General features: G+C 36.5%; 1 protein-coding gene across 1 annotated transcript in view; it reads left to right on the forward strand.

Moving 5' to 3' along the window:
• The window catches only part of NAA15 (N-alpha-acetyltransferase 15, NatA auxiliary subunit), a 37,243-nt gene extending 9,950 nt beyond the window's left edge, over nucleotides 1-27,293 (forward strand). The window contains exons 2-20 of the mRNA XM_002191677.7: nucleotides 4,734-4,818; nucleotides 5,658-5,762; nucleotides 6,353-6,510; nucleotides 8,199-8,333; nucleotides 8,497-8,650; nucleotides 10,991-11,110; nucleotides 11,836-11,931; nucleotides 12,072-12,178; nucleotides 12,594-12,666; nucleotides 13,383-13,552; nucleotides 14,084-14,236; nucleotides 16,180-16,308; nucleotides 18,751-18,964; nucleotides 19,773-19,966; nucleotides 22,090-22,198; nucleotides 22,560-22,658; nucleotides 23,365-23,508; nucleotides 23,938-24,035; nucleotides 25,838-27,293. Coding sequence (XP_002191713.2) covers nucleotides 4,734-4,818; nucleotides 5,658-5,762; nucleotides 6,353-6,510; nucleotides 8,199-8,333; nucleotides 8,497-8,650; nucleotides 10,991-11,110; nucleotides 11,836-11,931; nucleotides 12,072-12,178; nucleotides 12,594-12,666; nucleotides 13,383-13,552; nucleotides 14,084-14,236; nucleotides 16,180-16,308; nucleotides 18,751-18,964; nucleotides 19,773-19,966; nucleotides 22,090-22,198; nucleotides 22,560-22,658; nucleotides 23,365-23,508; nucleotides 23,938-24,035; nucleotides 25,838-26,038 — 2,544 coding nt within the window. The 3' untranslated portion in view covers nucleotides 26,039-27,293. The remainder of the gene's footprint in view (nucleotides 1-4,733; nucleotides 4,819-5,657; nucleotides 5,763-6,352; nucleotides 6,511-8,198; nucleotides 8,334-8,496; nucleotides 8,651-10,990; nucleotides 11,111-11,835; nucleotides 11,932-12,071; nucleotides 12,179-12,593; nucleotides 12,667-13,382; nucleotides 13,553-14,083; nucleotides 14,237-16,179; nucleotides 16,309-18,750; nucleotides 18,965-19,772; nucleotides 19,967-22,089; nucleotides 22,199-22,559; nucleotides 22,659-23,364; nucleotides 23,509-23,937; nucleotides 24,036-25,837) is intronic.
• Nucleotides 27,294-27,645: the final 352 nt, after the last annotated feature.

The raw sequence follows: 27,645 nt of genomic DNA on the forward strand, positions 1-27,645 counted from the left end.
GAGATGGGCCTTGGTGGCATAACCCTGGTGGCCACACTAGGAAGGGGCCCAGTGGCCTCCTCTACCGCCTCTCCAAGGAGAAGAAGAAAGTGGAGAAGCGTGCCTTTTTTCCTTCTTGAATTTGTCATCACAGCGGTGTTGCTAACTTCTCTAATTGGACTAGCCAGTCAGTCAGTCGTCAGAGCCTTTAGGAGTTGGCTCACTTGGACATAGTAGAAGTTTCAAGAACTTTTTTTTTCCTTTTCAGAAGTAGCCTCTGAGTCTTCCTTTGCAACCACTAAAAGCCAGATTGTGTTAACCTGACAGAGTAGCAAACAATTAGTCTAGCTGTGTAAATTTCAGAAATATAAAATCTCTAAAATGCTCTTGTGACAGTGTATTTGCTTATACTGTATAATGAAAACAGTGCTGAATTAAGTTTGGATGAAAATAATTTCTGCTATTGTAAGCAGCTCTTAGTGCTACTGTAATCAGTAGTGTGGCCCTTGTATAACAACCTTGTGGTTACCTTGTTCAAGAATCCATGTCTGTGTTCACTGCTTGTAGGTTTGGCAGCGAGGTTTAGAGAGAAGATGGGAGAAGATTCAAAAATAGAAAGCTGAGGCTGGGGGGCAACAAACTCCATGTAGCCATGAGCTGTGAGTAGGTGTAGGTAAGCTGTAAATAGTGGGAGTCTCCACTTTTCTTCATGGCATCCACTGAAGAAGAAATGTGGAGGAATTTATTCACATTTGACACAGTTAGCCATGTGCACGTGTAAGGCATCTGCTGGCCAGAGACTGAGTCTGCACAGATGCCTTAATACAATTTAGAGAACATCAAATACAAGCCTCACCTCAGATTCTGAATTCCAGCGAATATGGGCCACCTCTTTCTTAAAATTTCTGTGTCAGTCTGTCTGGTAATTGCTGTGCGTTCTGAGCCATTGAATAAATACTTGGTGGTGAGGGAAGCGATGCAAATGTAAATTGTCACTTACCTCCTATAGTCTTGCATGATTTTGAAGGAGTCATGCTTTGCCTGCCTCATCTTACTAATTCTTTGTACAATTATATTAAAGCAAGTGTTATTTCCTTGCTATAAAGATAGAAAATTGGTTAAGGGGTATAAAAAGAATCTTGGTGTGTTTAGAATAGATTGTCATTCTGGCCACAGCATGTATAGTACAGCTTGTTAGATATCCTAAAAGATCTCGTAACTTATTAAACTAAAAACTTTGAAGTGCAGGAAATGTGTATTAAATTCAGTACTGATGTAGAGTCAGATTCTATTCTTCTGAAGCAGTAGCCTTCTTAACCTTACTCTTTTAAAGTTTAGCTTTTATGTTTTCTCATTGATGATGTCACAAGTTGTAGCTGCAGCACTTGTCTGTCAAGCATCACAAGCACTCTCTCCCTGCTAGCTTTGAAGTTTATATGTGCAGGAATTTAGCTTAGTACAGGCAACTGTGCTCTTCTAGCCATCTCTGGAACAGAGAAGTATGTTACTTCTGCACAACATCTGTCCTAAAGCAAGGGTTGGAGCTCTGGGAATGACTGCTGCAAGCTATTCATCTGAGAGGACACAAGCTACCCAGATGAATAAAATCCCTGTTTCTGGAAAGCCTATATCTTTATGTCTCATGAATACTTGACATGTCACCATTCCTGCTTCTTCTGTTATCTTCTCTTACTCAGAAACTACTTACTTGCTTAAGGATCTTCTTTCCCAGGCTGTGTATATATTTTTCTGTCTCCTTTTCTGTTAAAATATTTTTGTTTGAATTGTCTCTTCCTTGAAACTATAGGTTCACTGAGGTTTGTACCAGCTATGGTTGCATATGCTTCTGTCCTGGCTTTCTTCTGTCTCATTCACACCTTAATTTAAACTTGTTAGTCCATAATCTCTCTGGAGAAAGACTTAAGTATGTGCACAGCTTCAGGCAGGGGAATTTCAATGGTGCTGTTGGGCCCACTGTGAGGAAACAGTCTCTTTTCTGAAGAACTAAATGTGACCTCAATTTCATTTGTTCCGTTCCTTCCATTTTCAAAACATACAGTGTGTTCATAGAGCACATATACAGAATAAGGAAACTCATAAAATAGCACAATTTGAAATGTTTGCATTAACAGAATGAAATGAGCTTGAAAGTATTAGCTAGAAAACTTGGTGAAATCGTATACAGGAAATCATTCCAACTTGTCTTATCTAGAGCTGATCTGTCAAAGGAGACCTTTGGTGCTTCACTGGGGAATATACACAGCTATGTCTATATGCAGAGCTCTATTCTGGAGATAAAAGTATATCTAGATTGTTTGCTGATAATTTGTTGGCCCTATCCAAGTAGTTTCTGGGTTATGAGAACCTTTCTGGGTTATGAGATGTAAGTGGATATAAACTTGTAAATCTTTCCTCCATGAAGCCTAAAGGAAGAATTTGTTACAATTCTCAGTGAGTTTGTTCTGTTCCAACCTACCTTGCATTATAACCTCTGTATCACCCTGGAAAATGTTATGTGCAGATACTTCCCATCTCTAGCATGTATTCCATATGACTTTGCCTAAACCTCAAGGTGAGAGCCTGGTTGTTAGAGTACATCAAATGGAACCATTTAGTTACAAGAGGTCACATTCATAGCCAGCATTTGAGCAAGCTGTACTCAAAGCCCCAGAGTGCCCCATCTGCTTGTGACAGTGCCTTAGTTACACTGCAGACACATTCTTCAGTTCCTGTGGCTGCACCAGTTCTGTGACAGGTTCTGCTGCTTTCACAACTACCTGGGTGGGGGCAAGCGGTGGCTCTACTTTTCAGGGAGGAGGCCTGGCTGGTAACATTTATGACTGATGGTTTCAATTAAAAAAAAAAAAAAAAAGTCTGTCAGCTCTGACTGATGCTGATTATAGTGACTCAGCCAGCTACTTGAAAGCTGATAATGACTAGAAGGTGTAAGTAATACCCAGTCAAGTTTAATAGGGAAAAAAAAAGTTGCCTGTACAGATTTCCTCTTACCTAACCCTTAAAATGTTCTTTTGCAGTGCTGACTTTTCCTGTCCTTGGTGAACAGAGGGAGTTATATTTTGGAAGTGTTCAAAGTCAGGGTTGGATGGGGCTTTGAACAACATGGTATAGTGAAAGGTGATTCTGCCCATGGGAGTGGGTGGGTGGAACTAGATGGCCTTTGGAGGTGTGCTCAAGTTAAAACCATTCTAATTCATTTTGTTGATCTGTTCCTCTTTGAGTACATCTTGCTCACTCTCTCTGGGCATCTCCTTCTCCCTCCTTTTCCATGGGAGCAATTCCCTTTCTCCTAAGGGTGGTGACAGTGTAGGGGGAGCAAGATAGGTAGTTTGTGATGCATTTTGGGCTTCAGTCATATTATTTCAGCTTTATGACTTTAATACTAGAAAATAATACATGCACTTAATGTTTTGCCATTATTTTACATCTTTGAAATTTATTGTTGGTATTTCCAAGAGAAAACCAGACACTAAACAGCATCTTTCATTATGAAGAGCAGCATAAAACACAGAAGTTGTAAATATGTCATCTTCTTTTTTAAGTGTTTCCCCTAACATTCATGTAACTTAAACGTTTTATTTTTAGAACCCTCTGCTTGAAGGGAAGATCTCTTAGGTCTGCCTTTTCTAAATAATTTTGTTGAGAGTGGTTTGAGGACACATGGTGTCCGTATGTGCTTATGAATGCTCTTGGATAATTACTTTGGAGCAGTGTGAGGAAAGATGGAGTCCTGAGCAACAACTTATTTAGGACTTGAAAACTTTGAGCTGCACCCAAGTTTTACACCCCTGTCTGCCATCCTGCCACCAGAATGAATCGACCAGAGTCAGTGAGGTCCTGTTATGAATGACTTTGTAATTAATAACAGGATTAATAGGATTTGGATTGGTGCTCAGTCAGTGTGTGCTCCTGTACTCCTGGGCTCATAAATGTTTATTTCATTACAAAAAAATTAAATGTAAGAGTTTCCAAGCATTTGCCAAAGTGACCTAAAATATATGAATTGGTGTTTATAATGTTACTTCTTTTGGCTTATATTTAAATGTGAGCACAAGAAGTACATTTACATAAATAAAATAATAAAACTGATTTTAAAAGTTCATGCTGTGTGCTGTTGTGCATTGCGGTCACCTCACATAATGAATGAGGCTCAGACAAAACAGTTGGACTGAGAAAACCGCAGAGGAATGTTTAAATTTTCAGTATGGCAAGATAATGTTACTATATACTAGTTTTGAAAGTTTGGATGTATGAGATACATGTTGTAATAGAACTCATCATAAGAGTTGCTTTCAGAGGTAGTTTAAGCCAAGTTCCAATGATTTATGTGTCTTTCCAGCTTGTATGGTTGTTGGAGGTTGTCTCATGGGTTTCTATTCAGGATAACTGGCCAGAGTGGGTTCGATGATCACCAGTGTTACAACATAAGGTTTGCTTTTGTGTTAAGGGAGAGTTGAATCTCTTCAGGCACTTAAATCTCCTCTAGTGTCTTACTGCAGAATCTGCTGTATGATAATATGTGTTCACTTATACATTAAGCTCATGGTGTTGCTAACGTCTTTTTTTTTTCCCCTGTCAATGGAAAGAATTTTTATACACGGGAAGCTCAATAAACAGGATTCATAAATATTAGTACATGTTCTAAAATCTTTACCTGTACTGATGCTTCATTTCAGACATGCATAAATACTTTCTCTCTAAATTTTTTTAATAAACTTACTTTTTTTTTTCAACAGAGGTGTTATGAACATAAGCAGTATAGAAATGGGCTGAAGTTCTGTAAACAGATCCTTTCCAATCCCAAGTTTGCAGAACATGGAGGTAAGTTTTCAAATGGCATGTGCTGTGTTTTTCACTGTACTTAACAGTAGAGTAATTATTTTAATGTTTTATACCCCTTCACTGTTAACTTTTTGCCCATAAAGCAGTAAGAGCATCCATAAACATGCGCATTAAGCTCTTACTGTTGGTAAGATCTTACCAGTAGTCACAGCTTCCCACTCTATCAGTCAAGTCTAAGATTCATGGTGCAAATTTCCTAGTACAAGTATGCATTAATTAAATCACTTTTCCTGGGAATTGATATTCACTCAGATAAAAGTGAAAAACAAAAGGAAGAGGTTGAATATTGTTCAGTATTCTGTCAGCTCTGTGGGCTGCTACTATTCTGGAGAAATACTCATATTTTTAAAGAAGAAAAAGATGTGTATTTCTTAGCTGTATTTTTAGTCAGCTTTTAATATTTAATGAAAGTCTCTTTGCACTATTCAGAAATGCTTTGTGGGTTTTTTGCAACTACTTTGGTATGGGTGGATGTGTAGAAATAACAGAATTGTGAATAAATACTTGAGTAGTTAAAAAATATCTCCAAAACCTTGTAGAGCAGACAGGTTTAAAATAAAACATAACTTCATATTTTGATAGAAGTAATATAAAAGGTTTATTGCTGTGTATGATATACTTACGTGATAATTTGACAGCAGAGTTTTCCATGTGAGAAAAGAATGAAATCTTGATAGTGAGAACTGAATCTAGATTTGCATTTATACTATGTTTAGGGTTGCTATACGGAGCTCAAAACCTATGGAAATGAATAACTGAATAACCTATGAAATGAATAAAAATTAAATAACTTATTTAATTTTTTTTTTCTTTCTTAGAAACATTGGCAATGAAAGGACTAACACTGAACTGTCTAGGGAAGAAAGAGGAAGCTTATGAACTTGTGCGCAGAGGCCTAAGGAATGACTTGAAGAGTCATGTCTGTATCCTTTTTGAAACAGGGCTTTTGCTGATGGTTTGAAAAGGTTGATTTCTGCATATACTTGATTTATAGGATAGCAAAAGCCAGTTTAAACTTCAAACTGGATTCTAAATTTCCAGTAAGTCTTTTGCCTAAGCTATCCAAAGGGCAGATGCTTTGCACTCCTTACAGTCACAGTTGGGCTTACATGTTATTATGTTATTCTGGCATGCATTTGTGTATTTTTTATCATTGGTCTGCGCCTGTAAATTCATGGTGGGCATTAAGCATGTGATTTGCTTTGGAAGCATGAGTAGTTGGCATTACATTGTAAAAAGACTGGTCATATACTTAAGAGTTTGAGTAAGCCTTATAGTGTTTTCAGCGATCCTGTTACTTTATTTCCTCCCCCAGTGTGTGAAAACTAACATTTACAGCATATTATATAGACTGCATACATATAACTGGCAAAGTTTCTACAAAAAGAATTGTGATGTTCCTGTCCATTTATAAAACAGCTTGAGAGCTTGTTGCCAGCTGTTCTGTCACTGCCATGTTGGAGCTCATTTGTCCCTGCTCAAATTCAGTGGAAGCCTTAATAGAGTTTTCCAGGTTGGCATGTCTATGGCCTTCTTCAGAGGTCAGACAAGAGGTATGATGAAGCTATCAAATGCTATAGAAATGCACTGAAATGGGACAAAGACAATCTTCAAATCTTGAGAGACCTTTCTCTGCTACAGATTCAAATGAGGGATCTTGAAGGTTACAGGGTGAGTATTCATGCTGCATTTATTTATCATTTAAGTAACTGCAGCAAAGGTGGCAGATTGATAAATGACACTTCAAAACAAAAATAGTCCAGAGGGTTAAAACTATATGCAACTCTTTCACTTCATGAAAGTAAAAGCAGATGTGCTACTGAGCAATTTCTATAAAATACAAAGATTTAATGGCAAATTAAATTGTGCATTTTCAGCTCAGTGCAGAATTGCTTGCCTTACTGGGTTTTTTTGATGCTGTATAACCCAGCTGTAGACAATCTCCAGTCTTGCTCTTTTCTTGAAAGGATTCCTGTAGGTAAGAGGTAGTGTGTTCAGAATGTGACTTTCATTCAGGCAAAGGAGTTAGTATTTTTTAGTAACTTTGTACTACAACCTTTACATCAGTGGCCCCCTGTTTTCTCTTAGCAGGAGGTAGTAACAGAACTAGCAGTGTGCTGCATGAAACATCATATTTTGGTCCCTTGCCAGCTTGGGCATTAGTGAGTGACAGCTCCATTTTTTGGTCAGGTTTTCATCTTTTTAGATTTCCCTTGCACCTCTAAAGTTTGCCATTTAAAACACATGAGTTGGTCTCTTCACGTAGTATTTCCTTTTCAAATTAGGGTAACATTAGTATACCCAGGAGCAAGTTCTGTGCTCAGAGTTGTGTGGAACCATCAGCTAGCACAGGTCCTCAGAGAATTTATTCCTGAGTCAGGACAATTCTTAATGACTGATTTTTTCATTTAGAAATTTTGTTTCAGTCTTGCCAAGACAAGATAATTAAAACTTAGTATGTGCCAAAATGCACATTTGCAAATTTCTATTTTCTTGGCCTCTGGAGAAATGTGAATACAAATTTTGTAATCTCTGAACATACAAGTAACACATGGTTACAGAATGCTTAGAAGTCAGTAGTTCATGCCTAATTATATGGTGGTTTCTAAATAATGTGAATTTGGTCTCAAAACTGGGAATAAGATTGTTTTGGTTGGGTTTTTTTTCCTTTACCTTAAATTCCAGCCTCTCCTATTTCAAAATACTTTGGGTGATCATCATTCTATTAAAACAGCTGTAACTAGTTTTAATTCTTTGTTAATCCCTACTTCTGGCAGTTTAGGTATTTTCAATAGGAAGTAACTTTTTTCCTTTAACTTACTTGGAAATGCCTTTCAGCAGTCTATAACAAAACAAGTTATAGCATTTTCCTCAGATTAAAATTGCATGATACCAAGCAAATCTGTTGTCTTTTCCAGCTGTAATTATCCTCTTGCCAAAGAATAGGGATGTGTTTGCATGACCTGTATTGCCTAAGGCAATTATCTAAATACATATGTACTTTCAAGGTTAATTTGAAACACTGGTAAATGTTCCTGTATTTTCAAACCAAGTATCCTTAATTACTTTCTGTTCATAAGTGGTTAGACAGGAAAAGCTTGTGTGTCATACATTAACAAAATTAGTCTGACTCATCAGGATTTGGCTGGACATGTTATTTTGTGAAGGCTTATTTTTTTAAATTCAGTGAACACCATTGCAATTCAAAGTTTATTCTTTCTCTGTTTAGTAAAATGCCTATAGGAAACTATTTCACAGTGACTTCCTAAATACTAGAATACTGAAGACAGAATATTGCCTTATGGATTCTACAGAGTATCAGAGTAAAGTCAGGAAAATTAGCAGCTACTTTTTTGCAGGAAACAAGATACCAGTTGCTTCAGCTCCGACCTGCACAGCGAGCATCATGGATTGGTTATGCCATTGCTTACCATTTGCTGGAAGACTATGAAATGGCAGCAAAAATTTTAGAGGAATTTAGGAAGACACAACAGGTAAGAGGAGAACATGAAATTGGTATATGGAGTGCTGCTTAAACCAAAACCATTCCATTCATGATGAGAAACTTCATGCAGTTTCTTTAGTCGAATGAGTTTGATCCCAAATTTTGAAATGAGAAGGCTAATCTGTTGTCCTGTGTGTGGCTTTCTTATGTAGACATCACCTGACAAAGTGGACTATGAGTACAGTGAACTGCTGCTCTATCAAAATCAGGTCCTCCGGGAAGCAGGGCTTTTTAAAGAAGCTTTGGAGCATCTTTGTACCTATGAAAAGCAGATCTGTGATAAACTGGCTGTTGAAGAAATGAAAGGTAATCACTGACTTTCTGAAGATACATTTAAACACGTAGCATACAATGGGTTGTCTATACTGCCAGCTTTTCGCATCTTTTGGAACTCAGATTTGTTTTTAGCTTAATTTATTTAATTTTGCTATTGTAAAGGATTGCTTGTCTCGCAGCTTATTGAGTCACTGTCATGCTCTTGTCCCAGATTGGTAAGACATCAGTGAGGTACAGACAAACTGTTCTGAAACTTTTAAGCTAACAGGTGTTTCAGATGGGAGATCCTAAATTGATGTCCGGAAGTTCTCTCTGACAAATGTACCCAGACCTGTGCTGTTAGAGCTTTGATAGTGGCCCTGACAAGGATACCATGTGCTGAAAAGGAAGAATCATCTTTGGTACAGCAGAAGGCTTTCAAATGCACTCAAGTCACCCTTTTAGCATATAGAAATAGGCTCTTTAATGAGGCTAGCATAGGTTCTGTTGTATTATTATAAACCTGGTGTATAGTACTATAACAGATCAATAAAATAGTGTGGCTTATATTCCACAGATAGAATTGCAGAGTGATACAAGTTCATTTTAACAGCTCTATTAACAGGTGCACTTTCTTAAATCATGCTTTGTTCTTCTTCTGCTGGCAGCTTGTACAGTCTTTCTGTGAATCTGACAATCTATTGGAGGTACTGCTTGTTCTTGGCCCACACTGGAATCTGTTTAGATTGTTGCTTAAAGAAAAGAGAAGAAGTCCTTTCACTCTAGTTTGTTCATGTAGATGTTGTAGCTAGTTCCCCATTTCTGCTAATAGCAATCTCACTGTCTTGCACAAGGAACCTAGGAATTGAGTAGTGACAGTATTATGGGAGGTATGGTGCTTCCTCAAGGAGATTGATTGCAGATGACTCTCCATGGTAGCTGAATATCGTACTTGATTTGCATATAAAAGGAGATGGATATAGAGACTACAGTATCACAGATAATTTTTGAAACACAGTGGTGGGACTTTTGAGGGTGGGAGTGGTTTTTTTGTGACATTATTTTTTATCTGAAGGATATTTTGACATACTTTGTTCTGTGTTGATGTGCTATGTGACATACATAGTGTTTGAAGGTCCAAAGTTTGGGGTGAAATAGGTTTTTCAAATAGGCCTTCATTAGAAATAAACTTCCTATACCAGACAAAAGGATGGAAATACTCTTTGCAACCTGCATACTTTCAACAGGGTTCAAGTGATGAATCTTTTTGGGCACAGCTTCCAATGTGTTGTTTGGATTGGCTTGGCTGCTGTGCATTCTCTGGACAAGCATTGTAATAAATGAGTGTGTGCAAATTTTAAGCACACATGCAAAAGCCCCTGTGGCTGAAGTACAGCTGAAAAACACTGAAACTGGTATTGGCATTTGCTGCTGGTAGAGAGGAAAAAAATAACTTTTCACCTCAGAGAACGAATTTGAGGTTTATTTTCCCAATTCTGTCGTTCTCAGTGAGTAAATTATTGATGTTTTCCTGGGCACTAGATTGTGTGTGTACTCCTCAATTTACTCTAACTGTGAAAAGCAGCATCTCTTGACAAAACTGCATGTTAATTGTGTGACATAGGGAAGAAGAAAGGTAAATTTGCATTTTACTCTTTAAACTGGGTAAAAAATCTTACCTTAGTGTAGAACATTGTTCACCTCTGTTGTGTAATCTGTTCATGCCTAACATTCGCCAATAACAAAGTTTTGTAAAATAGTTTTCCATTGTGAAATAGGAAATTTACTCTTGTTGCAGTTCCAGCATTAGCAAAGATGCTTATACAATTGTTAGACCTAATCTTTGCATTATCAATTTTAATTTGTATTGCAGTATTATAAAAAGGAAACTTGTTTGCATAATCTTGACAATTCATTCATCTTATCAATGGCTTGATTAAAAACACTGAAGTTAGTTTCATAAAATACCAGATTCAAGAACCATTCTCTTACTTGCAGCTCTGCAATTTATTTGGTTTTCAAGATGCTGTATATGTCAAATACTATGTGCTGCTTTTAATTGCCTTCTGCAGTAAAAACTGGACTTAAAGTAACCAGTCATTTCAGTAAGTGAGAAAGAAAAAACAAACCACCTGCATTTTGCATTGAATTTTCAAGTAAGTTTCAGAAATTACAGGCCGAGCTGTAAAATCTTGCTATAATTTCAGCTATTGTCAAAGTAAAAGCATATCTGTCAACTAGTTTTAATGCTATATGTAGTGCTTATTTTTTCTATGAAATTAGAATTTGCATGGAGTTACGGATTATCCAGTCTTTTACTGTAGAGTGATAAATGTTACACTGCTTTATTATCTTGTTACCTTGATTTAAAACGTCTTGTTTTTAACACAGGAGAACTCCTGCTTCAGCTTGGCAGACTTGAAGAAGCAGTTGAAGTCTACAAGGGACTGCAAGAAAGAAATCCTGAAAACTGGGCTTACTACAAAGGCTTAGAAAAGGCACTGAAGCCAGGTAATGATTTGATATTTGTAGTAAATAAGCTTTTTCTGCATATTTAAAACTAATATGTGTATGAAAAGCTTGCATTGATTTAAATACTAAAAGTCTCCATTTAAATATCGCTTTTTAGTCATAGTGTGTACATAGTGTCATAATGTTGGGGTTTCTTAAGAAAGACAGGAACTATGTCTTGCATTGTTGTTACCTTGTCTTATCTAAAAGCATATAATTGTAAAAATGCAATAGTCTTTGCATGTGATTGAAAGAATATAATTTTTTCTTAGAAGACAGTTTTAATTTTGAATTTTTCCTTTATTGCCTCTCTTATCTTAATGTTATGTTGTAGTTAATACAACTGAATGGTCTTCTTTGAAGGTTTTAGACAGCAATAAGGCAGGAGCTCTTTTTAAGATGAGAGATAAGCAGTTAGTATTCTAGTGCTGGAAGAGGAATTAACAGTTACTGTGTACCTTGGAGTCATTCAATTCATTAGTTTTAATAAGAATAAGGAGGAAATTCTGTTCTTTAGGAAGGATGTAGCTATTATATATGTTACATGTGTATATATATATATATATATATATATATATATATATATATATATATATATATATATATATAAGTAGTTTCTATATATTCTGATTCTTTTTTTAGTCAGATATAAATCATTTTCCCTGCCCCCCCTTTCCTTCTTGTGAGAATAGAAGGGGAAAGTAATCTGTAAAATTCTCTTCCAGCTAATATGATGGAGAGACTAAAGATCTATGAAGAGGCCTGGACTAAATACCCAAGGGGACTAGTTCCAAGAAGATTACCATTAAACTTTTTGTCTGGTAAGTGCATTTTTTGCTGAGCAGCGAATGTTGCTGATCAACATTTGTTTTTCTTAGATTCTGATTTAACAGTATAAACAATCTGCAATTGATGAGTAATGTCTGGTAAAACAAAATCAACAGGTCTTTTTCCTCTCAAGGTGAAAAGTTTAAGGAATGTCTGGACAAGTTCTTAAGGATGAATTTCAGCAAAGGTTGCCCACCAGTCTTCAATACTTTGAGATCATTATATAAAGACAAGGAGAAGGTAAGTGTTCTAACCGGTTTTTACATGTTCTGCCTCATAACTGTGGTGTATTGAAGAGATGAAGGAAACCATTTTTCTTCAATGTTCTCTTCATCAGCACTGCTTTAGATGACCTGATATAGTGAAGAGAAAAAAGAAGTACATATGTTGTGCATACGTGTGTCAAGTTGGTAAATGTAGAAAACTTAAGATTTAGTAATTCTAAGCTGTGTAAGTGTTCACCAAGGGAGGCCTGGTTATAATTTGTTAACATTAGAGTGAGATTGGGTGCATTCTCAAATGTAATGTAATTCAGGTTATTGCAGAGTTTTCTTACCAAAATAACTAGTTTGGGTAACACCATGTAGCTCAATTTGAAATAATATATTATCTGGCCTACAGATTATTTTTTCTGTGTCTCATCTTGCATGTGTAGGTGGCAATTATAGAAGAGCTCGTGATAGGTTATGAAACCTCTCTAAGAAGCTGCAGGTTATTTAACCCAAATGGTGAGTGCTGAGACTGTTGGGCATCGTGCAAGTACTGCCTGGTTGTAAGGGCTGTGTGTCAGAGGTGGGGAAATAGAGAGTGAAGAAACAGAGGTGATGTGGGTTTTTTCTGGTTTTCCCCTAACACAGAACTGAACTGTAGCTGTCAAATATAAAGTCTGTATTCAAAATATAGTCACTTGTTCTAAACTTTTTCCTGGATCCCTGACTTTAGTCATCTCTCAGCAGTTTTGAGTTCAAGTATGCTATTCTCAATACTCAAGTTTATCACTGTTCAGGAAACTGAAGTTTGAAAGCTGTGTCAAATCTATAACTACAGAAATGCCAAACAAAAGGCAAATATACTGATAGTGCAATCTTCAAGGAGAGGTGTTGTTTTGGAGCTTTTGGTGGGGACTTAGGTTTTGTGTTCTTGGAGGTTTTGCATATCTGTCTGCCCTAAGGAAACACTTAGACCAGGGAGCACCTCCCTTTGACCCGAAGTTGATAATCCTTTTCCCGAAAACCACACAAGGAGAAGGGAGCAGTATATTCCTAGGTCTTGGATAGACTTAAAAGCTCATGTATGTACCTGGAGCCAGTTGTTCAAAAGCTCTCCTAGGTCTGATAGAGTGGCAGGAATAACTTCAGTGGCTGTGTTTAGAGCATTCTACTTCTGGTGTGTTGTTTTAGTAATAAACTGAACAAACAACCTCTCTCCATTTTATTCCTGCCAGATGATGGGAAGGAAGAACCTCCAACCACTTTACTCTGGGTCCAGTATTATTTGTCTCAGCATTATGATAAAATTGGACTGCCATCCCTGGCTCTAGAATATATAAATGCTGCTATAGAAAGTACTCCCACTTTGATAGAACTCTTCCTTGTGAAGGCAAAAATCTATAAGGTAAGTTTGTCTTTATTCTTAGTGACCAAAAGTTATTAATTTTTTAGGAATTCTAGTGAGTTTCTAGGTAAGGTCATTGTTTAGATACTTAAGATGGGGTTTTCTGCTGCATGTGAAAAAGCCACTATGTAGATTTCTAAATCAGTAAGGGAGAAATGTATAGCAAAATGTGAATTCTCAGTTTAAAAATCACACTGATAAATTAGATTGAGTCTTTCATTTGTTCTTACCCCCTGTTTTTTTAGCCGCTTAAAACAATTTCTCAGGGTGCACTATGATTTTGTATCAGAATGGGATTATCGAAACTGGTTCTTTAAGCATTTTCAGGAAAACATTCAGTGCTAAAGACCAATAATTCCATAATGAGGAAAGGTATTTAACTGCTTTTTTTTTTTTTCAAGATCTATTGCTTTTGAAGTAAGGTATTTATTCTTAAAAAGTCTAAAAAAACCCTATTTATATCAAGCAGTGAGTAGATAAACATGCATGTTTTATAATTACTCAATCTGACTTAAATTTCTATCTTTATAGCATGCTGGAAATATTAAAGAAGCTGCAAGGTGGATGGATGAAGCTCAGGCTTTGGACACAGCAGACAGATTTATCAACTCCAAATGTGCAAAATATATGTTGAAAGCAAACTCCATTAAAGAAGCAGAAGAAATGTGTTCTAAGTTTACACGGGTTTGTTGCACTTAATTAGAAGTCTTTGGAATAATGTGGGCCTAATCTCTTATGGAATAACTTTTTGTTTTTAACTTTGCGGTCAGCTTCTCTATCATATTTAAATTCTGTTTCTCTGAAACTATGGTTGCTTGTTTCAGTTTTAGTAGTCCATAGCAGGGTTTTAATTAATCTTGGATAAGCACGATTCCATAGGAATAAGTGAAAACTCTACAAAGCTTGGATTTGGTTATTTTTTGCTAGTTAGGAAAAATACAGCATGCCTGTTTTAGAGAAAACTTCAGAGAAAATAATTTTTACACAAGAATCTTTGGGTTTAATGTTGATTCTGCAGAATACTTGAAAGATCTGTTAAAGTTGTCCATGACTCTTTTTTCTAATGGTAGTAAGTCAGAGAACTTGGAACATGATTTTTATGTGTCTAACAGCTGAGAGCCTTTGTGAGGTGTCTTCCTTGTGTGAACAATGTTTCATCCCCAAGTCCTTGTTTATCAGTGATGAAGGAAAGCTGCATGTTACACCTCTTTTATTTTCCTATGTTCTTACACATAACCAGTTATTTGGAAGAAAATGTTATGGAAATTGCATAATTTCATGCAGCACTTTTTGTCCCTGCAGTAGCCCCATTTTGATAGGTTTGATGGTCACACAGGTTAGTAACTCCTTAAAATATCCTACTTTGATATTATTCTTTCATAACTGCAAGTCAAAACAGTGCAGTGAAATCTCCCCAGACTATTTGTCAAATTAAGTTTTGGAATACTGGCAGTGTCATTTGTGTGTTGTCTATGGGAGACAGTTGGGATCTACCTGCAAAAGTAAAGCCTTTGCTGTTTGTTTGTCCCTTTTTCTCCTCTTTTAAGGAGCAGGAGAAATCTGGAATGTAAGGTAGAATGGAGAGAAGGGAGAGTGGTGTTTATAAAGGAAACCTGAAGGCTCTTGTGAAATGAAGGCTATGTGCAGGCAGACAGGAGGGGAGGGGAAGTTCTGTTTTATATATGCTCAGTATCTTTATGTTTGAGTTTTGATGCAAACCCACTATGAATTTAGGTTAATTTGACCTCCCTCAATACCTTAAGCAGATCTAAGATGATGTTGAAAGAGAAGCATACCAGTTACCCAAAACTGAACTTGAGAAATATTGAAACAATTGGATGATGTTGCTCTTTAGAAATCTTACTTATCTCCATTTGATCTTCTATCTAGTGCTCAAATACAGGCTTCTTAATTAAAAAACAATAATTAGAGGAGTTCTAGATTAAGCATAATGAAAATAGAACTGCCACTTTTTCCTCATTTTCAGTTGCCTAAATCAGGCTGTTTTCAACACTGCCTTTCTCTTTCATTGCTAAATTCTATGGATCTGTGCAAGTATATATAAATATCAGATTTGAAAGACAACTGTAATCCCCTTCTTTCTAGTACTGATTGCATTAGAAATAATCATCTACTACTGTGAGGATGCTTATCTCAATCAGCAGTTCTCTGAAAAATGCAGATGGCAATTTTAGTTGAGGGGAAAAATAAAATCCTGCAGGATTTCCTGCAGGTGTTGGTGTTTATTATTAGCGAGAACTTTTCTGCCATTTTTCCATGCCGCCATGTGTTACTTATGTGCACGCAGTATTAAAAACACTGAATGAAGGTCTCTCCTAATCTAAAGATGAGTAGCTGTCAAAAGGAAATGGTCACTGCCTGGTTCTTCATTGTGTCTTTCTGACTCTTCCAATACGTGTAACAAAGATTTTTATATTTGTGTTTTTATATTACTCAACAAAGCTAACCAATTTTTAGGTGTGGCATTTCCAACTTTCAAGACTTCAGTTCTGAGATTTAACATTAATTTTCTTTATTTGTGTTTTTATTTAGAACAAGATAAAAGAAATAGCAGTTGATGAATCCAGTGATATTCATTTTTTATATAATGCTGTTTTTGCTTTTAGGAAGGAACTTCGGCAGTAGAGAACCTTAATGAAATGCAGTGCATGTGGTTTCAGACAGAATGTGCACAAGCCTACAAGGCAATGAACAAATTTGGAGAAGCACTTAAGAAATGCCATGAAATTGAGAGGGTACGTATTCAGCTCAATGACTTAGATTAGAAAACACTGGTTTAAGTTTACTGTGCTGATATGTTACTTTCCTGAGCAGTAAGGATGCAGTTCATGTAGCTTCAGGAGGGATTTCATGTTGGTTGCTAGCAAGTTTATATAGTTGCATTTCCTCCTAAAAGGGCCATTGTAAACTGTGTATTCTGAAAAGATTTTATAAAGTTACTTAAAGATCCAGATGAGAGGAGAAAACTGTCAAAAATAATCTTAGTTCTGGCAATGTATATAAGAAATGGGTATTTAGATACAAGTGAAGAGTATGTGCACTTTAAGTCCAAAAATAGATGTTTGAGCTGACAAGCCCATCCTTTAAAGTAAAGGACAAATCTCAGTTACTATTAAGGCACTGTTTCAGAGGTACACAATAAATGTTTAAAATATTACCAAAAATATTAACTATCTTCTCCTTAAAAAAAAAGCTACAGTTTAAAGGAAGCTATAGCAAAAATAAAGACTTCTTAAAATAGAAATTTTTTTTAAAAGGGGGATACTTACACATTAAATGTACATATCCATAGTGATGTAAACAACAAAATTTTGGATGCACAGTTTAAAAAAAAAGCAGGTATGGATTTGTTTTTTTTAAAGTACATTAAAGTCTAGAAAAAAGACCAGAGAGCTGAGGGTGTAAAAGAAGTGCTGAAAGAGCAGAACTTAGTAGGAAGCTGTGCCTCTTTGCAGATAGAAAGGTGTTATGGGATTTCAGCATTGCTGCTCTTTTGCAAGGAGGACTCAGCTCTGGAACATTCTCTGATTTGAAAAAAGCAATGTAAAATTATCAAAGTAACCTGGTCTAGTGAAAGGTGTCCCTGCCTATGGCAGAGGGTTGGAAACAGATGACCTTTAAGGTTCCTTCTGATCCACACCAGTTTGTGATTTGCCAGGACTGTATTTTATTTGCACAAATCCTTTAAATAAATTAGTGTAAATTTTTTTTTTTGTGTAAAAACCTGTTAGTCTTGTAAATTGTCTTGGGGAACAGAAGAGGTCAGCAAATAAAGTGAAAACTTAAGCCACCAAAAAAAAATGTCTAAGGATTTAAGTCACTATATTTTATTTATTTATTTATTGGATTAATTGAAGGTGTCATAAAGTTCAACAATAAGATAAGCAAATAGGTTGAATTCAGAAAGCATCAACAAAGCTTTTGTAAGAAAAAGCAATGCCTTCTAAATCTTTTAGAGAGGCCAGTTATGTGAAGGGGGCAGTCTAGTTGATAAAATGTGTTCTGGTTTTCAGAAGCACTTTTTATCTCGTATTTTGCACCATAAAGGATCTAAACTGTCTCAGAAAAAGTAGGGAAGTTGATCTCATGGATTTAATAGCTGATTAGTGGCTGGGAAAACAGAGTAGGAGCAAATAATCAGCTTTTGCAAGAAAAGTAGTTTATGATGGAGATTACTAAGGCATCTCTATAGAGTCTTCATTATTTCATCAATACATGATCACAGAAACAGACTGAAAACTGCAAGGACAACACCTGCTCTGTCTCAGTACTGAATGATTAAGCAGCCCATGAAATAATAGTGTTCAACAGCATAGTCAACAAATTCAACAAATTCTCTGCCTATGCATAAGTAGTAAAAGGTCTTACAATAATTATTGCTGCTCAGGAATCCTGAAACCATTGCATATAATGCTGCAAGAACTTCTGTGCAGATGTGGAGCAGCAGACAAAAGGACGCGTGAGGAATTAAAACTTGAGAAGTAGTGCTTTTCTTCCATTATGTAAATCTGTCACATTGTTTACATCTGAGTGTCACACCTTAAAAATGTGCTAGTAAAACACCTGCTGTGGGGTAACTTCCAAAGGAAGAGTCTGCAATTAGCTTGTTGTGCTTACTCTGCTATCCTGAGCATTGACAAACAAAGCTGAGTTTAGGATAAAGTTATATGAGATCATAAGTACTTGGAGAAGTTCAACAGGGGAATGACTTTTCACTGCTTCTCAAACAAAAAACAAAGGGACGTTAGATAGTGTGGAAAGCAGAGCTTGAACAAAATAAAGTACTTTCTCACATCATGTCTCATTTAAGTGTGGATTCATTGCCATAGTATTTAGTGGAAATCAATATTATAGTTTTGAATGAAAAAAAAAACTAGAGCAGTTCATAGAAGAAAAGTATGTTTGAATGCAGTGGCTATAGAACCTTTGTCTGTTAAACTGGAAATTCTTAGAGGCAGTTACTTTTAAGAGTCTGAAATTGATGTGTTTTGGTTCTGGGCTAAGATGCCTTCTGTTCTTTTCACCATGATTTTATTCTTGGAATGTTTTGTTAACGTTTCTAATAGTTAGGTTGTATTTGTCAAACAGTAGGCTTTTAATAAATTATTATTTTGAAAGTCCAGGTTAGTATCTCATTGTTAATACTTACTAACTAATGTTATGTTACATTGTGATAGCATTTTGTAGAAATAACGGATGACCAGTTTGACTTCCATACATACTGTATGAGGAAGATCACCCTTAGGTCTTACGTGGATTTGTTAAAACTAGAAGATGTGCTTCGACAACATCCCTTCTACTTCAAAGCAGCACGGATTGCCATAGAGATCTATTTGAAACTTCATGATAATCCCCTAACAGATGAAAATAAGGAACATGAGGCTGATACAGGTATTCAACCCTCAGGATTTATTCATCATGAAGTTTCACTAATTAGTGGGTATTTTAGGAAGACCTGGCATTCATTATGGTTGTCAACTGTGGTAGCCAAAAACAGATTTCTACACAATTCAAAGTTGGCAAATTGCAGCTTGAGCTGCATGATAAAGTAGATGTTTTACTGGAAATTAAACTAATGTATGCTCTTATTGTGGTTATTACAGAACAATGATGGGTTTGTCATGAGAGTTGTACTTCTTAAGTACAAATGTTTGTGGTATGGAATGACTACAAAAACATGAATTCTCATAGTGGTTTGTCCATGGAATAGGAGAGTGAGGCAGATGTGCTTAGTAGTCGCTTTTTAAGCATTTTATCAGTGTGTAGAATTTTCACTAGGTAGAGGTAGAAAGTTAAATTTTATCATCTCTTGCTTCTGATGTAAAAATAATGTTTAAATAATGTATTTTTTTTTCCCTCTCATTTCTGATTCGAGAGCAGCTTAAGCAGTTATGGGTTGGGGCATCTCAAATGGTACAAATAGAGGATCCTTCATCAGAGGATCCTTGAAGAGGAATTTGTCAAGTTTTAGTATTTTTCATCTCAGTATACTATTTTAATTTCTGTCCCCTAATTCCACTAGGAATTTGTGAATTATGAAGCATCAGCATAGACTATAAAACAATCTGTCCATAGTAAGTAAGCTTTTACAAAGGAAATGACAGCACTGCTCATTAGTAGATATGGTTTAAAAAGGGGGATGTTGTCTGACAACTGCTTGATGCTGTTAATACGAGACATCAGTTTTGTGTGTGTACAGCAAATATGTCTGACAAGGAGCTAAAGAAGCTACGGAATAAGCAGAGAAGAGCCCAGAAGAAAGCACAACTGGAGGAGGAGAAAAAAAATGCTGAGAAGGAGAAGCAACAGAGGAATCAGAAAAAGAAGAAAGATGATGATGATGAAGAAATCGGAGGACCGAAAGAGGAACTTATCCCTGAGAAACTGGCAAAGGTGCTTACCAATGTAATAATAAAGTCTTAGAAATTTCTAGAAAAGTTGTAGTGAGCATACATAAAACTTAAAAACCATTTAAATAACTTACTATTTTTTTGATATGGCCTCTCTTGACAGGCAGCGTTTTAAAAATAATTCCTTTCTAGGGCTAGTTGGTTAGATACAGTGTCAGTAGTATGGAAATCACAGCTTTTGTGCCTTGTTCTCAAAGGCAGTAATAGAAGTCATAAACATTTGCTACATGTGGAATTCTCTCCATGTGTCTGCTGCACTAACTTGTTGATTATACCCTATTTCTAGTTGGTCGTGTGGAGGTCTTTCTATCCTGTATGTGAGGTGATGATCATTCACTCTTTTATACCCCCTGATATTCTTTTGTTCACACAGTCAGTCTGTGAAAGAGGAGATAGTGAAGCACAGAATACTTTTAATGAGATTTGTTTGTTTGTTTTGAATGGGGGAAAAATAGGAATAAAGAAGCTGTAGCAGTAAATAGTAGACTAGACTGAGATGGGTTTAGAAATCTGGATTAAGAACTATAGTGAGATATAAAGGGGAGGTGACTCAGAAGACTCTTAGGAGAAGTTATACCTGTAAGGAGCAGGGAAACAGTCAAAAATGTGAGGGAAAGTTAAGAAAATTATAGAGCCTGGAAAAATTAATTTATAGCAATAGTAGTATAGATTGCAAGTCTTTATAGATCCAGTATTCTGGAGCTATATTCATACTGTTCACACTGAACTGAGTTGTATTTGCTTTTGAAGGGATATTTGAAAGTTGAGTCAGTGAACTTCACTCTGCAGCCAGGAAACATGACTTAAACTTGACTAGTTATTAAGAATATTGCTGATATTTCCATTGTTCAGTTCAGTGGTTGCAAGAAGCAGAACTAATTGCAATGCTAGTCAAGATGGAAATGCAACAGCATGTATTGAAATTGAGTTCTGTAGTAGAGGGATGTCCTGAGATAGCCATGAAAAATCTAGCCAGTCCCCAAGATTATAAGGAGTAATTGTAGCTGTGTAATGCATTTCTTTGGCAAATCTAGTTATGCCTGTCATATACAGATGTCAGCATAATATGATTCCAAATTCAATATCACAGTCATGATATAGACACTTCCAAATGCAGTTGGTGCCAAAAGACCATTTTTCACATAGCTGGTCACTTGCAAATAGTTTTCCTGAAACAGCTGCCCCTAGACTTGTTTGGATATGTATCTTTGGCGCGACAGGCATGGCTTTGAAATGAGGTTTTACAGGTTCCAGATAGTTATGTGCACAATGTGTTTGTAAAATCAGCAGCACATAGAAGTGATGCGAGTATTTTTTATGACAGGTGCTGTAGTTATATTTATTAGCAGGAAGGTGTCCATTGCAATCTTCAACGCAGGTTATTTGCTACAAAGTGTACCATTTCAACAATTGCTGAATGGCGCACAACAAAATTTGTATTTGCTTCTTAGAGAATAGTTTCTGTTAATAAAAAAAATAATTAAGGACAACTGACAGTTCTTATTTGAGTAATCTCAAACTTCTATGTGCAAGATACTTGTCTGTAAAGAACCTTTGTGAGAATTAATTTATGTGAAAGCTGTCCATTTACTGGATTACACTAGCTAAGATCAGGAGACTTTCTTCAATATCTAGTTATGTCCAGCTTGCTGTTGGTATTTTGGCTGGGACTGTCACCATGACCTGGCAGCTTTTAGGAATCTGTCTGAAGTCCACATGAGCAGAATGTCATGGATGTTTATCAATCATTTGCCATCACCTCAGGCCCAAGTATGTAGGTTGATGTGGGCAGCCACACTGCCCTTTTCAGTGCAGGTTCAGCTCCAGTTGTGTTCACTACTGGTGTATGATAGAAGGAAAAGATTTGTGTATCTATAACAAAACCATGGTGATTTGTAGCCATCAGAAAGCAAATATTTGGACTTTATAATCTGTGTTTAGACATTGAGAAAGTTGCAAAATTTGTGACAGAAGAGGTTCTAAGCATCTTATGCACTGCCTTAGGAGAGTAACTCTCTGATGTGACTCAGCAATAGCTGGTTTTTGTTGTTGTAGTTACTAGGTTTGAACTTTGACTTAGTTATGTGTCACTTCTTGAATCTGTAGGTTGAAGCACCTTTGGAAGAAGCCATTAAATTTTTAACACCCCTGAAGAATTTAGTGAAGAACAAAATAGAGACTCATCTTTTTGCCTTTGAGATTTATTTTCGAAAAGGTAGGTGAGAACACCTAATGAAGGCAACAATTTGTGAATCCTAAAGGTGTGTATTTGAACTTATGCAACAATTATTGATGATATGCAAGGAGCCCATCCCTGTCATAACACAGAACTTTTCACTGGACCAACACTCCAGGAATAAGCAGTCTGTGAAAACCAAAGTTTGAGCATTTGGTGACTATCCACTTAATTTGCTGGTTAAATAGATGCATGTTACTAAAAACAGCTTTTGCGGACACTCGGCTGTAAATTCTTCTGATCATTCTAATTTCAAACACTAAATACTCCTGTAACACAATGCAGTGATTTCCTGCCATAAGTTTTTGAACACTTGTCAACACTTGGGTTTTTTTTCCAGAGAAGTTCCTTCTGATGCTTCAGTCTGTGAAGAGAGCCTTTGCTATTGATTCTAGTCATCCTTGGCTTCACGAGTGTATGATTCATCTCTTCAGCAGTGGTATGTATCTGTTTGGTAGGACTCCATCTGTGTGCACTGCCAGGTGATGCCAAACCTGCAGTCACTGGTTTTTAGCACAATTAATTAAAAATATTTAAAGCATGTATTAGAATGCTTTTTAAACAACTGATTCATGCTAAAATTAAGTATCGTTATTATGACTGCATCTGGATTTAGGAGTAATTCCAGTATTGGTAAGAGTTTTTAAGACTGTGACAGTATGTGAAGGCTGATAGAGGCAGTGAAGAAATGGAAACTGCTGAGTGAGGAATGTGGCTTTTCTGCTGACAGCCTGTGTCAGCATGCAAGGAGAGAGCTTAGAATTCTGTCCTTATTGGTAAGAGTTGGAAGAAATCTCTCCCTTCCCTTGCCCCAAAGGTCACCTTTTCTGACAAGGGCTACAGAGTAGACACATTTAAGAGCAGACTTGTATGACATTAACCTTTTGAGCCTAGTAGATTTTAATTAGTAAGGGGGAGAGTATATTAAGGTAAAAAAGCTCTGACTTTTCTAAGTACCAGTTAAGTGCCACAGTTAAGCTTCTTCTAACCACAATCAGTATTTACCTTTTCAAATTTCATGCATCTTCTTTTGAGATACTTTCCAATTATATTGGTTATGTAAACATGAAAAATGCTAAAATAAATACTTAAATCATATTTTATTGTGATTACCTGTGCTTACCTCAACTTCTTTTTTCCAACAGTGTCTGAAAGTAAGGATCTACCTGATGCTGTTAGAACAGTGTTAAACCAAGAAATGAATCGGCTTTTTGGAGCAACTAATCCAAAGAACTTCAATGAAGCTTTCCTTAAAAGGAACTATGACTCACTGCCACATAGGTTATCAGGTATTTTGCCTTTTCCTTGTTCTGCCCTACTTCTGCATTTTCTGTGCTTCTCTGGCAGTGGTATCTCAGTATCAGCCCCAGTATAACAATCACTCCTTTCCTCTGAAGTGCTTTTCTTCTCTGTTTGTGGTTTTTTTTGACAACATGATTGCCAGGTTGTGGTTTTCTTTAATTTTCTCTTTGTGCTGCTGAAATGCAAACCTATAGCTTATTGTTTCTAATGTGTGCAGAATGTTTGTTTTAATGCTTTGTTTGGAGCTCCCTTCTACCTGCTTAGGTATCAAGCTTTATGCTCCAAGTTAGTTCCAGTTTGAACTACTGCTGGAGAGTTCAGTCCCCCCTCTTCCCCATATTATCTCTATTTTATGTTTGTATATAAGATGGTTTTGGTCATCCACTAGTTGATGAGTCTTACTCTTCCTCCTGTAGCTGCCAAAATGATGTACTATTTAGATCCTTCCAGTCAGAAAAGGGCAGTGGAACTGGCAGTGACCCTGGATGAATCCCTTATTAACAGAAATCTTCAGGTAATGTATTCATAAATTGTAGACAACTTCTGGTTTATCTCTGGAAGCTTTAAGCAAATTTTGGAGGTAAGAGGTAGCTGAAATAACTGCTGTGCCTTATCATAAAGAGGTTGAGGTGTGAAATAAAAGGGTGTCAGGTTCATCTGAACTGAAATATTTAATATCCTTTTTGCACATTTAAATTAATTTAGTTTTGTGATAATAGGAAAATAGCAGTGAAAGCCATATTATTGCTACAGGTAATGGGAAAACTTACTAAACTTGGGAGAATTCACAAAGCAGAAGAAAAGGTAGTAGTTTGTTGATCTTTGGCTGCCACACAAGCAACTGGTCGCAAGAAAAGGAGTGGCACAAACTCTGGGAAGGCTTTCCATGGTCAACTTCCTGCAAGCTGTGGAAATTACCATAGGTTTAAGAAAAGCTGCATATGCACCATTCTGCTTTAGCGTATAGTTAAGTGAAAAGCTCACCAAATTTTGAGTCTTTGCTTCATTCTGGTGGTCATGGAATAATCTCTCTGTGATGCTGCCTCCATGTCCCTTTCCCCATTCTCCCACCTTCATCTGGGAGAACTTGTCACTTCTGACTCTTAATTTACAGTAGTCTGTGCACTCAATTTTTTAGATCTACTGCAAGTAAATTTGGTAAATGTTTACTTTAAAATTATTATTTTGTGGACAAAAAAAATTGAGTTTTCCAAAAAACATCTCTTAGGAAATACAGTGGCTTCAATAGAGCTTTAATTGTAAAGAATTTTAAGCTCATAGCAGAATTTTTGGACAAGACAGAGGGTGTGGAAAAGGGGACAATAAAGGAGAATTTGCCTTGATTTGTCAACTTGTTTAGGATGTTAAAGATTCTAATCTAAAAGTGCCCCAAAAATGGAGGATCTAAAGGACTCTAGCTGTTTGTTGAAAGGCATTTTTGTGTGCAAAGAGATCAAATTTATTATATTTCATTGTAATAAAGACCAGCTGTCTCAGAGCACGCTGCAGCTGTAAAACCAGATGTATTTGACCTTTGGTGGATGCCAGTGTTACAAAGAGCAAATGTGAGGAAAAGGGGTTGTTGAGGAGAGATCCATAACCCTACAGCAGAAGGACAGAGCAGTTAATCCTAGTACACAGAAGAAATAAAAACTGTACTGAATGCCAGAGGAGTAGGAAAAGACTGCCTGGCTGTGCATGCACACAGCCATGGGCAGGTGTCAAATGCTGCCAGGTTTAGTGGAGCTCAATAGGTTAGTTTCTCATGGTTGGAATGCAGGCTGAAAAAAATTACATGGGAAATCTCCTTTTTCTCTTCTAAATCATGACCAAAAATAACAAGAAACTGCATGTATCTGAAAAATGTGGTAATACCAGAGTAATTTGATTTGATTAAAAGGGTATGCTCTGTGTTGCTGGAATGGTCAGTGTGTCCCAAGAATTGTGGGGTTCTTAGTAGCCAATTAGCAAGAATGGTTTGGTTTTGGGTTTTTTTAGAAACATAAGAAACAAGTAGCAAATTAGTATTTCATTTCACAGGTAAGATATCTAGCTGTGTTTTAGATCCCTTTTTAAACTGCATTCTTTCAAATGGGACTACACTGGTATTTCATGCTGTTTTTAGTTAAAATGTCATTTGATGTTGAAAGGCGTATGAGCCTTGGAGCAGGTCTGTGTCAGAAATACTATTTTAAATTTCTCTTGTAAGATTGTTCTTATCTCAGACAGCAGAACTGCTGTTCAAAACCTTTTTTGTGAGTGTTCAGCTGAACGTTTAAGAAACCATAACACTTCTTTATTTTTCTCTTTAATTAGACTTGTATGGAGGTATTAGAAGCTTTATGTGACGGTAGCCTTGGAGACTGTAAAGAAGCATCTGAAACTTACAGAGCAAATTGTCATAAGCTTTTCCCTTATGCTTTGGCTTTCATGCCCCCTGGATATGAAGAGGATATGAAGATCACAGTTAATGGAGATAGTTCTGCAGAACCTGAAGAACTGGCCAATGAAATATGAACAACTTTATTGCAAAAAAATGATGTTGGACCATATCTGGTGTATAATATTTTTGTCACGCACCTGCTGAATTGCTCTAACTTACACAAAGAACAGAAGGAAAAAAACCCTGTTGCCTTCAAATAGTTTTACTTTTTCTTTTATCCTGCTGGCAAACTATATATATAAAATATCTAACATATTACTGGTTATAGGTTGTTTGGTTTCTTAAAAATTAAAAACTGCTAAAATTGAAAAAAAGGAAAAAATAAACAATCCTTTTCCTCACCTACCCACCCATGTTTTTAGACTAATTTATATGAGACCTAGAGGTGTATAGCCCTCTGAGCAGGTGTGTGGCAGAAATATTAAATTTAAATTTGTCTTGTGAGATTACTGTTATCTCAGACAGCAAAACTGCTGTTTTAGCACTGGATTCTTTCACTGAGCACAAAGAGTTGATGGGGCTTTAGCATCTGACTTGATTTTGATACGGGGGATGATTGTGTCCATAGGAAGTATGCAATGTGAATCAGAATATAGAGAGAAACCTGCAACATACTCGTTATGTTGGGGTGCTTGGACATATGGATATCAACCAGAATTAAGAAACATAGTGTGTTCAATAAGCTTGTTGTGTCTCTGAAATTCACTGTACACGATCAGTTTGGTGTTCTTGCACCACAGTTTTTACCTGAAGGAACCAGTTAAAATGGTCTCTCTTGGAATTAAACTTGGGGTGGGGAGAAACAGCATTGCTGTTCTTGAGATTAACCTATCAGCATAGGTTGGCCAAACTTTTTAAAACTGTAATGCAAGAACCAAAAAAAATTATGCACTGTGATGTGGTACCAATTAGAAAGATGGCATGCATTTTTCATGTAGAGTGAAAACAAAATGAGAACATACTATGGCTTGAAGTTGCAAAGAGGAAAACTCCTGACTACCATTTTGACTGATCAAGAGACTAATAGATTAAAACCTCAGCAGGCCTTGTTCACGTTATGCAGAAAAAAAAAAAAAAAGTGCTGCAGTTTAGATACCTCTGGAACTTTTCCACAGTGTCACAGGTTTGTAATACTTGAAGCCCTACATTTCTAAGAATATATTTCTTGCTCAGTTGTTTCAGGCAAGCCCAAGACTTTGTAACTTTTAAGGGGCCCAAGATTTTTTTTTCAATAACAGACCAGCTTCTTATTCCTGCAGTTACAGATGTAATTTCCTTTGTCAAACATAAGGTACCAAATATAATGCAATAAAACGTTTTGAAAAACAACTGTGTGAATACTCAAACCAATCTATGTTGTACTTTGACAGTGAATGGGTTTGCTGGAGTGCAGCTCAGGGCTGGCTTACTGTGCTGTCCAGTCATGCTAACAGTGTCACTGCTGATGATGGGTGGTCATTGAGTATAAAGTGCAAATGCATTCTATGTAAATACTGAATGTCGGGGACGTCCTATAACACAATGCTTTGCTACTTGGCTTTTAAGTTCCACCAGTGTTAGGATGAATTTTGTTTCCAAGTCAAGCTTCAGTCTATAAGTCTACTGTGTTAATAATATAGACAAGTATTCAAATGTTTTCTTTTGTAGGCTCATCATATAAAACAGCAGAAATAAACTACAG

This window comes from Taeniopygia guttata, chromosome 4 (assembly GCF_048771995.1).
Source record: "Taeniopygia guttata chromosome 4, bTaeGut7.mat, whole genome shotgun sequence".
Classification (NCBI taxonomy): domain Eukaryota; kingdom Metazoa; phylum Chordata; class Aves; order Passeriformes; family Estrildidae; genus Taeniopygia; species Taeniopygia guttata.